Raw genomic sequence first — 12,692 nt, 5'->3', positions numbered from 1 at the left:
TCAGGAAATGTCAGGAAAAAGACTTGTTAAGTTAAATAAATAAGGACAAGAAGCTTAGATAAGAAATACAGAGAGAGATGAGAGCTATTAGATTGTACTGCCAAGTTTTGATGATAATAACATCTCAGCGTGAACCGGGAATAGCAAATTCAAAGTTAACATAATTCTCAGGGATCTAGAAAGGAAAACTGCTTTGCTTGACTTCTTTGTTGAGTTAGACCTGGAATATTGATCACTTGGTTCACACTGACTTTCTGAACATTCCCCCAGCCCTCACCTCTTAGTCAAAATATTTCTGGTATGTTCAAACTCTGCTCCCTGGTTTGCTGCTTTTCTTTCCTTCACCTCTGTTGTTTTTGAAGAATTAGCTAAGCAGTTAGACTGACGCTCTAAGAATCATACCATCCCAAATTTCTAGAACTTGAAAGTACTCAAGTAAAACATCATAACTAAAGAAAGGACCAACTTAGCATACATAGAAATGCCCACTTACATCTGTTTAGTAGCTTACATTTCCGTGTCCTTAAGCACCTCCTATTGCCCTCAAGAGCTACCACCCATGTGTTACAGAGACATAATATAACACAGTTCTCTCCTGTCTCTTATTTTAACAATAAATCTGAAAGTCCATTATTTTTAATAAAGAAAATATCCACTTAAAGAACTCTAAAAAAAAAAAACCACAATGGAGTATTTACCTTCCCTCCTTTCATGACGCCGATCATGAGACTGTGAAGTGCGTTCATGATCATGCCTCCCTTTTTCTCTCATTGGAGACCGATGTCTTGGGGGACTCTGCTTTCTCTGAGGAGAAGACAGAGAGTGTGAAGGATAGGGAGAAGCAGAGCGGCGTAAAGGTGGAGTTACTGTCCTCTGATAAGATGGTGAAGGAGTTCTTTTTCGGCGAGGAGAAGGAGAATGTCTTTGAATAGATGATCCTGATTGTGAGGAAGATGAGTGATGTCTAGAAGATATAGGAGAATGATGCTGTCCTGCTGGGGAAGTGGACCTATAAAGAAAGCAACAACAATAAAAAAATATGTTCAAGAGCTTTCATTTCTAGCCAAAGGAAAATCTTCTTTAAAAACAAAGAAACAAACAAAAAAACCTGAATGTAAAAGTTAAAGCTAAAAGTGTAATAATTCCAAGATAAATTTTAATTCACAATGATGTAAAATCATTAACAAGTTGATTTTTAAAGATCTGACTGATTTTGAAGTCAGCTTGAGACAACAGTTCTAGATGAGACATGCACTGCCCTTCTCCTGAACTTTGGCTCCAAGGCACACTCCCTTTTCCAGGTAACATCCTCCCTGAGCACAGATGGTTCTTACTCTCACGTAAAGTCTGGAACTCACTCTTACCAGAGATAATCTCTGACAGTGTAAATAGGTATTGGAGGAGGGAACCCACAAAGAGCTAAAGAGAAAACATACTAAGATCTAGGAAAGTGGGTGTAAGAACGTCTATAATTCAGGGCTGTGGGAGACGGGAAAAGCTATCACCAGCTACGCCAAACGAAAGTTTGCACTGCCTGGGCTGACACTTAGGATAGGGAAAGAAAGCTAGAGTTAAGGAAAGGACATACTGTCTATACTGTCTTTATCTTAAATAACCTGCCTTCACTCTTGGGCAGCACAAACTGAAATTTAGTTCATAAGCTTTGGTTTAACTGAGGCTTCCTCTGCTCCCTTCAAATCATCTTCTTTGCTGCCAGAGAAATAACTTATAAACTCATGAAGCACATCTGAATCACTCCTATAATCTGTTATGTCTTGGGCTGTGTCTACAATGAATATGCAAAAGGTGTGTGTGACGGAGAGCTAGAATACACACATTTGGGCAATAACTAAAAAGAAACAGGACTAATGTTTAAAAAACAACACTTCAGACATCACATGCTCAGATAAGTATCATATTTCTCAAAGTAATCATTTTGAGGACAGATGTTTGTTCAAAAAAATTATGAGTTCCTGTCAAAATATTTTAGAATTACCTTCACTGCCTATGATAAATATTTTAACTTCCACAATGTTGGCAAAATCATTATTAATCCTAAACCAGGATTCCTCAATCTTGACACTATTGACATTTTGTATTCAGTAATTCTTTGTGGTGGCAGGCTGTCCTGTACATTGTAGGAGGTCGAGCAGCATCCCTGACCCCTATCCACTAGAAGCCAGTACCATCTCCCTCCCATCCCCATTCATGCCAATAAAAAACTACTCCAGGTATCTCCAAATGTCCCCAGGGAGGTAAAATCAACCCTGGTTGAGAACCGCTGCTCTAAACTATGCTGTTTATAAATGATGCCTTAGTAGAACTTTTATCAATAAAAGGTTTAAATCTATAAAATACATGTTACTGAGTCAGGAAAGTGGTCAGATATATAGGAAAGAATTTTGCAAAACAAGAAATTAAGCAAAAAAACAAAATCACCTTCTGGATAATAGTTGACTTAAAAAATAAAAGTCAGCTAACTAGAACACCACATTATCCTAAACATTATAGTTATTTACGATTCTGCAATACTTTCACACTTTTAATAAAAATTGTTATTCCTTTCTCACATAAAAAAAATAAGACATAAACCACCATAGCTTAATTGAGTCTAAACTGAAATTTATTTACTAACAGATATGAGTACAAATGCTCAATGGGTCTTGCCCAAATTTGGAAAACCATTTATGACCAATGGCTATTCAAATACTGAACAGAAAAATCACTGCAAGACTGAGAAGTTCTAATTTGACTATCATTTGGTGCTTTCCAATTTCAATTTCATTAGGTTCTAGTCAGTTTGGAAATACCTAAACTGAAAAAATAAAGAATGTGGCTCTCCACTGAACTGACATTTTGGTTAGTTTTGAGTTTATTTCTGGAGTATACTCAAAATTATTTCAGGAATGTCTGCAATACCCTTTGGTGATTTGTTCACAAAACTTAAATAAAATAGTTCATAATACTATCTTTTAAAACACATTACAGTCTAATCACATGTCTATTCCAATTTGGTGTCTATAACATGGAAGAAAAAATTTCGGTTCAAGCTTACATAATCAAGCTGTCATATTAAGGACAGAGCACCAATGTGTTGTCACATTACGGCTTCAGCATTTTAACCATATTTTTCTTCCTACTTATCCTTCAGGGAAAAAATAAGTTTGTTGAGTTAATCATCCATTATCAAAGGAATGTTTGTGTCCACCCTCCACACCAAATTTATATGTTGAGGCCCTAACCTCCAATGGGATGCCGGAAGGAAGGGAGGAAGGGAGGGAGGGAGGAAGGAAAAGAGTCATTTTGATTCACTGGACAAATGTTAAGTGAGTACCTTTTATGCTAAGTATTATTTTTGACACTGAGGATACAGAAATGAAGAAGACAGACAAAATCACTAACAATAATGATGATTATAATAATATTAACAATAGCAGGTAACATATGCTGTTACTATGTCCACAGCATTGTTTTAAGTGCTTTCGTATATTAACTCATTTCGTCTTCATGATGACAACCCTATGAGGTAACTGAGACAGAGAGAACTGAAAAACAGTCTGTCTTAGTTGTAGAGTCCAGGAGTAGCCCACCAACAACAAAGAGAGCCAATTTCAGCTAATTAATGCAACATACAAGTCTATACAACAGAGTAATGAAGTGTAAACTGTTAGGTCCAAAAAAAGTACATCGGGGAACTACATTAGGTGCTTGGTAAGGAAAGGGCCTTTACTAAGAAGATAGCTTTTGAGCCAAGAGCTGAAAATTTGAGGTAAGAGCTTTTCATGCTGAGGACTCAGCAACCATAAAGGAGGCAGGAGGGATGGTGATATATAAAAAGAACAGAAAGAAGACAAGTATAACTATGATTCATGGGAGAATGGAAAGTTCATGAGAGGGTCAGAAAGCAGGCAGGGGACAGAGGATACGGAGTCTTCTAGGTCATGATAAAAGTTCAGATTTTATTCTAAGTATAAAAGAAATCACTGGAGAGTTTTGGGCAGGGAAGTGTCATTCAGAAATTGAGCAACTTGCCTAAATAAATATGTAAGACAGAGAAAGAAAATGCTTCTGTGTGATGATTTGTTTTAGACCTAGTAGCTTGCTCTCCCTTTGCAGCAGGTGATAAATACTCCTCAGAAGGGGAATCATTTCTAACCGAATGATCTACAGAAACTAGAATACTTTTGTTGTGGGAATCTTTTGAAAGATGTCTCCTCCATAAATAAATGGTACTTGAAAAACAGATTTGATTCAAGCAAACTAGTAAGAAGTACATAATACAAGTAAATCTAAGCCAAGTACTAATAATTTTGGTTCAATTTCATTTTTGCATTTATGTAGAAATGAATTAATTTCAAAAACCTCAGTCTAAGAATGGAGAAGAATGTTAACATAAGCATTATTAGCACATCCTTCAATGATATTCAAGTCCAGAATTATGTGCCATTTAATTATAATAATTTTCCAGAATCTGGTTCAAAAGCCTTACATGAACTTGTTCAATCCCATGACTTGAGTGAGCTAAAAACTGTACCTATTGTTGTGATCAAGAGTCAGAAGAGACAAATATCCAGTATCCCTGGCACATGGGGAGATTGTTTTTAAGCTCTAAGAGAGTTGGTATTCCAAATGCAATAAAGCCCAGAAACAATATACACCAGCATAACAAATATTAAGACAGCTGGCTCCTATCTTCTACCTGGTGGAAGAAGTTAAACTTATCACTTTCTCCTGGGACAGGATGGGGTGATGAGGAGACGGAGCAATCCAGTCTTAGGAAAGAGGGAGGTAAACAACGGTTCTCAAGTCCCTAGTCCGACTTCTCAGACCCCAAATCTCCTCAGTCAGGCCAAGAAAATGGATGTCAAATAAGGGAGATTCTTGAAATCACTGCCACTGTCCTGGAAGTTCAATCCAGTCACAGGTCATTTAACTGTCAGTAGAAAATTACCACCAGATAACACCAAACCACAGCCAGCCAGAGATGGATTTTGATAGTGTGGCTGGGTATCTGTTATTTCATTAATCTCATTACATACTACACAGTCCCATATTTTTACCAGATTAAACTTTTGGCCTTTGTATGCCGTGTTATGCATTTCTGATTGGACCAATTATTAAACAGGGCTAAACTTCCCAACCACCTCCTGCTACTGAAAACCTCCCCGAAGAACCATTTTCCTCTCAAGTCTCTAATTCCATCAGGCATGACAGACAAAGGGTTAAGAGCACACTTTTTAGGAACATAAATACCACTCTAGATTTTGGCTGCAAAACAGGAGCTTTTCTGAGTTCAACAGATTTTCCCAATATCACACCTATAAAAGGAAGTCCAAGCCTTGATCAATTGGACTAAATGTAAATGGCTTTTTTGCCCCCTGATGAAGTTATTTTGATATTTATAAAACGATTTCATTTTTAACATGTCTACCATGAATTCAGTATATTATATAATTATGTTCAGCTATATTACATATTTCTTTAAGTGTCTTAATTTTATATTCCTAGCCTAAATTAGTATTCATGTAAAAATACTTTTTAGGTCTATAGACAGGGCTCAATTAAATGCAGAAAAAAGACAATGCCTCAGACAAGCAACTCCCAATCTGAATACAAAGGTTCCACATTAATATTAAAAGATTTGCATATCCTTCATGATATTTGTGCTAATGTCGACTAATTGGGAAAATATTATAAAAGATATTACAAATTCATCAATGTTTTTAAAGTCTGAATTTTAAAATTACATTATTCTCCTTTTTTCCTTTTAGATGGGCTACTGGTATAGTGATTGTATTTTTTTTTTTTTAAGTATGGTTGATTTACAACATTGTGTGAGTTTCTGGTGTACAGCAAAGTGATTCAGTTATATATATATACTGATTGTGTGTGTGTATATATATATAGATATAGATATAGATAGTAATTGTATATTTTTAAGTGTCTTTCTCTTTTAGAGATATATACTAAAATATATACAGATGAAATGAAATAAGAAGTCTGGGATTTGCTTCAAAATAACACTGGATGGGGGAGGTGGATAGGGGTACAGATGAAACTATGGATATGAGGGTCATTATACTATTCTATTTTTATGTTGTGAAATGCTCCATAATAATGTTAATGTAACATTAACATGTAATTCTTCCATCCTCTATATATAACTGAGTAACACTGGTACATACTGATTCAAGAAACTATCAATTCAGTCTACAGAAATGCTTAGTTCACACATGGATTCCTCCCTGTCCTGTCCTTCATGGCCACAGAATAAGATTCACCAGTCCAGACCATGGTATTTGAACATGAATGGTAGATAATGAATAAATTAAAGAATTAATCCAATAGGTAATAGTCTTTGTCAAACATCTGAAACATTCTGATTTTAATTATTCAGATGTGTGCAATCACTGAAAGAAAATAAGACTGTCAATTTGGTGGTAATTTGCTTATTCTAAGCTGATGTCAAAGTCAGTAAGTTTTTTTTGTTTTGTTTTTGTTTTTGCTTTTGTTTTTGTGGTATGTGGGCCTCTCACTGTTGTGGCCTCTCCCGTTGCGGAGCACAGGCTCCGGACGCACGGGCTCAGCGGCCATGGCTCACGGGCCCAGCCACTCCGCAGCATGTGGGATCTTCCCGGACTGGTGCACGAACCCATGTCCCCTGCATCGGCAGGTGGACTCTCAACCACTGCGCCACCAGGGAAGCCCAGTCAGTAAGTTTTGAATGATCACATCTGTCTTTAAAATCTGAGGAAGACTCATGTAGGCATTTATACTCTTATCAAGACATATTCAGGTAATTATAATAAAGTGATTTAAAAAAAATACAACAACTTACTATGCTCTTAATACTATCTTATTAAACCACAAAATTCTGCATTTTGATTAGTATTTTGATCAAAACATATTACCTATCATAAAACCATATTTAACCAGCAGAATGAACTATATGCACTTGTTAGCTAATTTCTCTGGTTAACTACTATCCAAAAAGTTTTTGTGTTTCCTTAGGCCCTTGTTCTTAAACTACACTAATATACTGGTCATTCCTAATTCAGCAAAGAATATAGAATACAGATTTTCATTGATAAAGATGATATTAGAGGTCCACTGAAACACTGCTGAAATATCTAGTTTAGGATTATCTAGATTCAGTAGGTTAGGAATACTGATACAAAATATTCCCTTCACAAGTGATTTTCTGACTAAATACCTAACTCAAACTTAATTTTCCTGTGAGCTCATATCTTCTAAAACAAATTACAGAATATAAATGGTTTAGTTGAGTTCCAAGTAATCAAGTATTTTTAAAAGTATTACGGGAAATTGCTACATTCTCTAAAAGCAGAGTAATAAAATAAATCTATAAGGCATGTTTTTTTGGATAAATAAGTGGTATGCAGGCTTTGATCAATGTTGCATAAATAAATCATTGCTGAGTGAAGTCTACCAGTCAAATTGTAAGACACTGATACAGAATTCCTTTAAGAACTATGGCCTGGAAACTACTCGCTTCAAAAGCAACTACATAACAGAATTTAGTGTTATTCAAATTAACAAATATTCTGGGAAGAGAGTATATTCTTCACTAGGTTGACATGGCCAATAAAGGTTTGGGATGAGAGTACTGAAATCCTCGATGCCAGATTAGTGGCAAAGGCCTAAAGAATGATTAATAACTCTTAAGAATTTTTGGAGAATGGGGAAATCATGAATTTTTCTGGGAGGATATGGACACTCTACCCCTCAGGAAAACATACACAGGCAAATTTTAACTCACAAATCAGACCTCTAAAATCCAGGTTAGTAGCTCCTGGTGTAGAAAGTTGAAGAACTGAGACACAGAAGACAGGGAAAAGGACTTAAAGTCATAGGATCATGTGGCTTTGTTACATCATTTGTCTCACATGTATGCATATGCATTTGGGAACCACCCTTTAAGAAACGTAAGCAATCCCCTATATACAATAGGCCTAGTTAGTCTTACTTTACTTGGAAGGGAACACACATGATTACTGTATTACTTCCACCTGTAGTAACAAAGTTTCTGACAAGATTTTTGTTCACTGCTGCATCACCAATGTTTAAAGCAGTGTCCACCACACACTAGGTATTCAGTAACCTAATAAATAATAAATGTATTAGCATACTTTCACTTAAGCACAACACATCCTGATAACCAAAATACTCCCAATAAACCCATTATAACATCTAAATTAATATTAAATGGCAATTTTCTCCAAAAGGATTTTAGATACTAACCTTTGATTACATACCCCAGAATCTGAAAGCAATGACAAAGATTCTTAAATATACTGTTTGGCTTTAGAATTCTTTATTCACAGTAATGGAGATAAATTAAATTAATGAATCTGCCTTAAAAAAAAAAAAACACCTGGAAATCAAATCAACTCCTCCTAAATCAAAATGCCCCCTTTCAATCTTGTCAAATATGGCTTTAGAACTCCAGTGACAATCAGGTACCCATGCAGTCCTTCAGTAATCTGCTGCTTAGTTTCCTTAGAGAGAAGAAATAAACCAAGTTCAGATTTTTCTGTACACTGAGCAACAGGTGAATCTTAGGCATACCTTACTACTCCTGGTAGAGATGGCCAGGGAGAAAAAAATGGAAAATGAAGAATCAATCTCTGTAATATTCAATTCCTCATAATACAAAATGTGTTACCATTTCAGTGGTGAACTACCCAGGGATATAAGTTAAGAATCACTTCTCAAAGATTTCTGGGTCAAAATAACAAGACAAGAGCACCAAGAACCATTAGAGAAGAATAAAGACTTCTTAAAATGTAAATCAGCAAGAACATTTAACATAATTTATATCTGATTTACATGTCATTTTCAAAAACAAACCTACCAGATTGAATAAGATAAAGAGTGTATTTTAGGAAAATATGTTCAAGAATTATGGATGCTCCAGTTAACCAGTTTTTATTGCTCCAGTAAGACATAGTAATGTTGCTAGGTCCTAGCAACAGCTGACAGAATCATTCTGGTTCTTCTAAGTCACCACAGGGAGGAGAGAAAAAAAAATTGATTCATCTAAATAAGTTAGACAAGATGATCTCTTACCAAGACAAAGAAAGGGCTAAGCTTATCACCAAAATCTTTTTTGGGGAAAAGACTGGGTTTTGTTGAACTTATATATCATAAAACTATTATCAGCTGCTTACTGGATGGATAATTTATCCTGAATGATCGCAACATAAAAAAAGGCCATTTAAGAAAAGTCCATAGCAAACATCATTCTCAATGGTGAAAGACTAAAAGCTTTTCCTCTAAGGGACAAGGCAAGGATGCCCACTCTCACCACTTTTATTCAACACAGTGTTGGAAGTCCTAGCCAGGGCAATTAGTCAAAAAAAATTTTAAAAAGGCATCCAAGTTGGAAAGAAAAAAGTAATTATCTCTACTTGCAGATGGCATGATCTTATATGTAGAAAACCCTATACGTTCCACAAAACAAAACAAACTGTTAGAACTAACAAATGAATTCAGCAAAGTTGCAGGATGCAAAATCAGCACACAAAATCAGTTGTGTTTCTATACAACAATGAACAATCTGAAAAGGAAATTTTAAAAAACAATTCCATCTACAATAGTATAAAAAAGAACAAAATAAAGCATAAAAATTACTTAACGTAAAAAATACTTAGGAATAAACCTAACCAAGGAGGTCAAAGACTTGTATACTGAAAACTACAAAACACTGCTGAAAGAAATTAAGATACAAATAAACAGAAAGACATTCCATGCTCAAGGACTGGAAGATTTAATATGGTTAAGATGTCCATATCATCCAAAGAGATCTACAGATTCAATGCAATCCCTATCAAAACCCCAAAGATAGTTTTTGCAGAAATATAAAAATTCATCCCAAATTTATAAGGAATTTCAAGGGAACTCAAATAGCCAAAATAATTTCAAAAAGTAATAACAAAGAGGATTCATGCTTCTTGATTTCAAAATGTATTATAAAGCCACAGTAATCAAAACAGTGTGGTACTAGCAGAAAGACAGACAAGCAGACCAATGGAGTAAAAGAGAGCCCAGAAATAAATCCTTGCATATATGGTCAAATGATCTTCAAGGGTGCCAAGAACATTCAATGGAGAAAGGAGAGTTCCTTCAAAAAATGGTGCTGGGAAAAGTGGTTTTCTACATGCAAAAAATGAAGTTGGACCTTTACCTTACACCACATACAAAAAATTAACTCAAAAGGCATTAAAGACTGAAATATAAGATCTAAGACTTAATAAAACTCCTACAAAAAAACATAGGGAAAAATCTTCATGACATTGGGGTTGGCAATGATTTCTTGGATACAACACCAAAATCGCATGCAACAACATAAAATTGACAAATGGGACTACCTCATACTTTAAAAACTTCTGTGCATCAAAAAACACTATCAAGAGAATGAAAAGGCCACCTATGAAAAGGGAGAAAATATTTGCAAATCATATATCTGATAAGGGGTTAACATCCATAATTATAATGGATTCCTATAATTCAACAACAAAAATCAAATGGACTCAATTAAAAAATGTGTAAAGGAGGGCTTCCCTGGTAGCGCAGTGGTTGAGAGTCCGCCTGCCGATGCAGGGGACACGGGTTCATGTCCCGGTCCGGGAGGATCCCACATGCCACGGAGCGGCTGGGCCCGTGAGCCATGGCCGCTGAGCCTGCGCGTCCGGAGCCTGTGCTCCGCAACAGGAGAGGCCACAACAGTGAGAGGCCCGCGTACAGCAAAAAAATAAATAAATAAAAAATGTGTAAAGGATTTAAATAGACATCACTCCAAAGATGATATACGAGTGGCCAAAAAAAAAAGCAATGAAAAGATGTTCAACATCATCAATCATCAGCGAAACGCAAATCAAAACCACAGTATCAACTCATACCAGTTAGGATGGCTACTATCCAAAACACAGAAAATAAGTGTTGGTGAGGATGTGAAGAAATTGGAACTCTTGTACACTGTTAATGGTGTACAGCAGCTTGTATGGAAAACTGTATGAAAGTTCCTCAAAGAATTAAAAATTAAACTACCATATGATCCAGCAATCCCACTTCTGAGTACATTGCCAAACAAACTGAAAGAAGGGTCTTGAAGAGATGTGCACACCCATGTTCATAACAGCACTATTCACAATAGCCAAGAGGTGGAAGCAACCTATACGTTCATCAGCAAATGAATGGATAAACAAAACGTGGTATATAGACAATGGAATATTATTCAGCATTAAAAAGGAAAGTAATCCTGTCACATGCCACAACATGGATGAACCTTGAAGACCTTATGCTAAGTAAAATAAGCCAGTCACAAAAAGACAAAATGATTTCATTTATATGAGGTATCTAAAGGAGTCAAAATCAAAGAAACAGAGAAGTAGAACGATGTTTACTATGGACTGGGGAGCCAGGAGATAGGTGAGGGAGTGAAAAGGAGATGTTTAAGGGTTATAGAGTTTCAGATTTGTAAGATGAAAAGGTTCTGAAGATCTATTTCATGTCACTGTGAATATACTGTATATACATATATAGTATATATATATAAAAAACACTACCAAATTGACATTTAAAGATGGTTAAAATTAAGAAATTTTATGTTTTTTAAATCATAATGATTTATATGTTTTATAAACATATTAACATTGATTGAAGTATTGATATTTCAATATGGTAAGTATTAAATACTTATACATAGTTCAAAAACACTAAGTAATCCATTGTAGTAATGCCTAAAAGCTTCTGAATAGTAGTTTAGATTCTAAGAAAGTAAGATTATTTAAAATATACAATCCTACTTACCTTGGCTTGTCTCTTTTTTCTCTTTGTCTTTCAAAATCTCGTCCTCTGTCCTTTCCATCTCTTGGTTTTTCTTCTATCCTGTCTTTTACTTTATATTTTTCTTTATATTTTTTCCCCAGAGCAATATCTTCCTGTATAGGAGGGGGTGGGCTAGGAGTACGAGGTCCTTTCTTCTTACTTTGGTTGCTTTTTGAATTCCTGAAGGTAACACAAAGCTATCAGAAGTCTAAAGACTTTTAGAAGGTCAAATATTTTTTTCACTTTAACAAAGCACTTTTAAAAAATGGTAGCATTCCTTTTAATAACTTGCCATTTACTATTTTATACACTAGCAATCAATATCAAAAAAAATTTACTTGCTACCTACTTCATTAATACTGCTTATTATATAATTTTAAAGGGTATATTTCTGAGAAAAGATAAGAGATGGAATAGGAAGAGATTCTTTCAGGAAGGAAAATATCATAAAATAAAACAACTGCATGAACTGAATTTTTTTTTAAAGCTTATTATAGAAAAGTAGATGAAAAAGTAAAAATCACCTATAATTCCATTACCCAAGTATAGCCAATGTTAACACCTTGGATATATGTCCACACTTTTTCCATGTCTCTTTCCCTTCTTCCCTCCCTGCCACCCCATACACACAGTCATAATAACAATGTTTTGTAAAATTTTTTGTACTAAATATAGCATGGGTATCTTTCTATAACAAAAAAGTGGATTTTTTTTTTTTTTTTTTGCGGTACACGGGCCTCTCACTGTTGTGGCCTCTCCCGTTGCGGAGCATAGGCTCCACACGCACAGGCTCAGCAGCCATGGCTCACGGGCCTAGCTGCTCTGCGGCATGTGGGATCTTC

The 12,692-nt window shown here is 35.4% G+C and overlaps 1 protein-coding gene across 9 annotated transcripts in view; it reads right to left on the bottom strand.

Moving 5' to 3' along the window:
* The window catches only part of ZC3H13 (zinc finger CCCH-type containing 13), a 91,382-nt gene that overhangs the window by 36,106 nt on the left and 42,584 nt on the right, over window positions 1-12,692 (bottom strand). For all 9 annotated transcript variants that reach the window (XM_030882232.2, XM_060287841.1, XM_030882231.2 and 6 more), the window contains 2 exons: window positions 11,833-12,030; window positions 699-1,009 (listed from right to left, as the gene is read on the bottom strand). In XM_030882232.2, the coding sequence (XP_030738092.1) occupies window positions 699-1,009; window positions 11,833-12,030 (509 nt within the window). The remainder of the gene's footprint in view (window positions 1-698; window positions 1,010-11,832; window positions 12,031-12,692) is intronic.

This window comes from Globicephala melas, chromosome 18 (genome assembly GCF_963455315.2).
Source record: "Globicephala melas chromosome 18, mGloMel1.2, whole genome shotgun sequence".
NCBI classification, from domain to species: domain Eukaryota; kingdom Metazoa; phylum Chordata; class Mammalia; order Artiodactyla; family Delphinidae; genus Globicephala; species Globicephala melas.
Note: the sequence above shows the minus strand (reverse complement) of the source record. Positions and strands in the feature narration are given on the sequence as shown.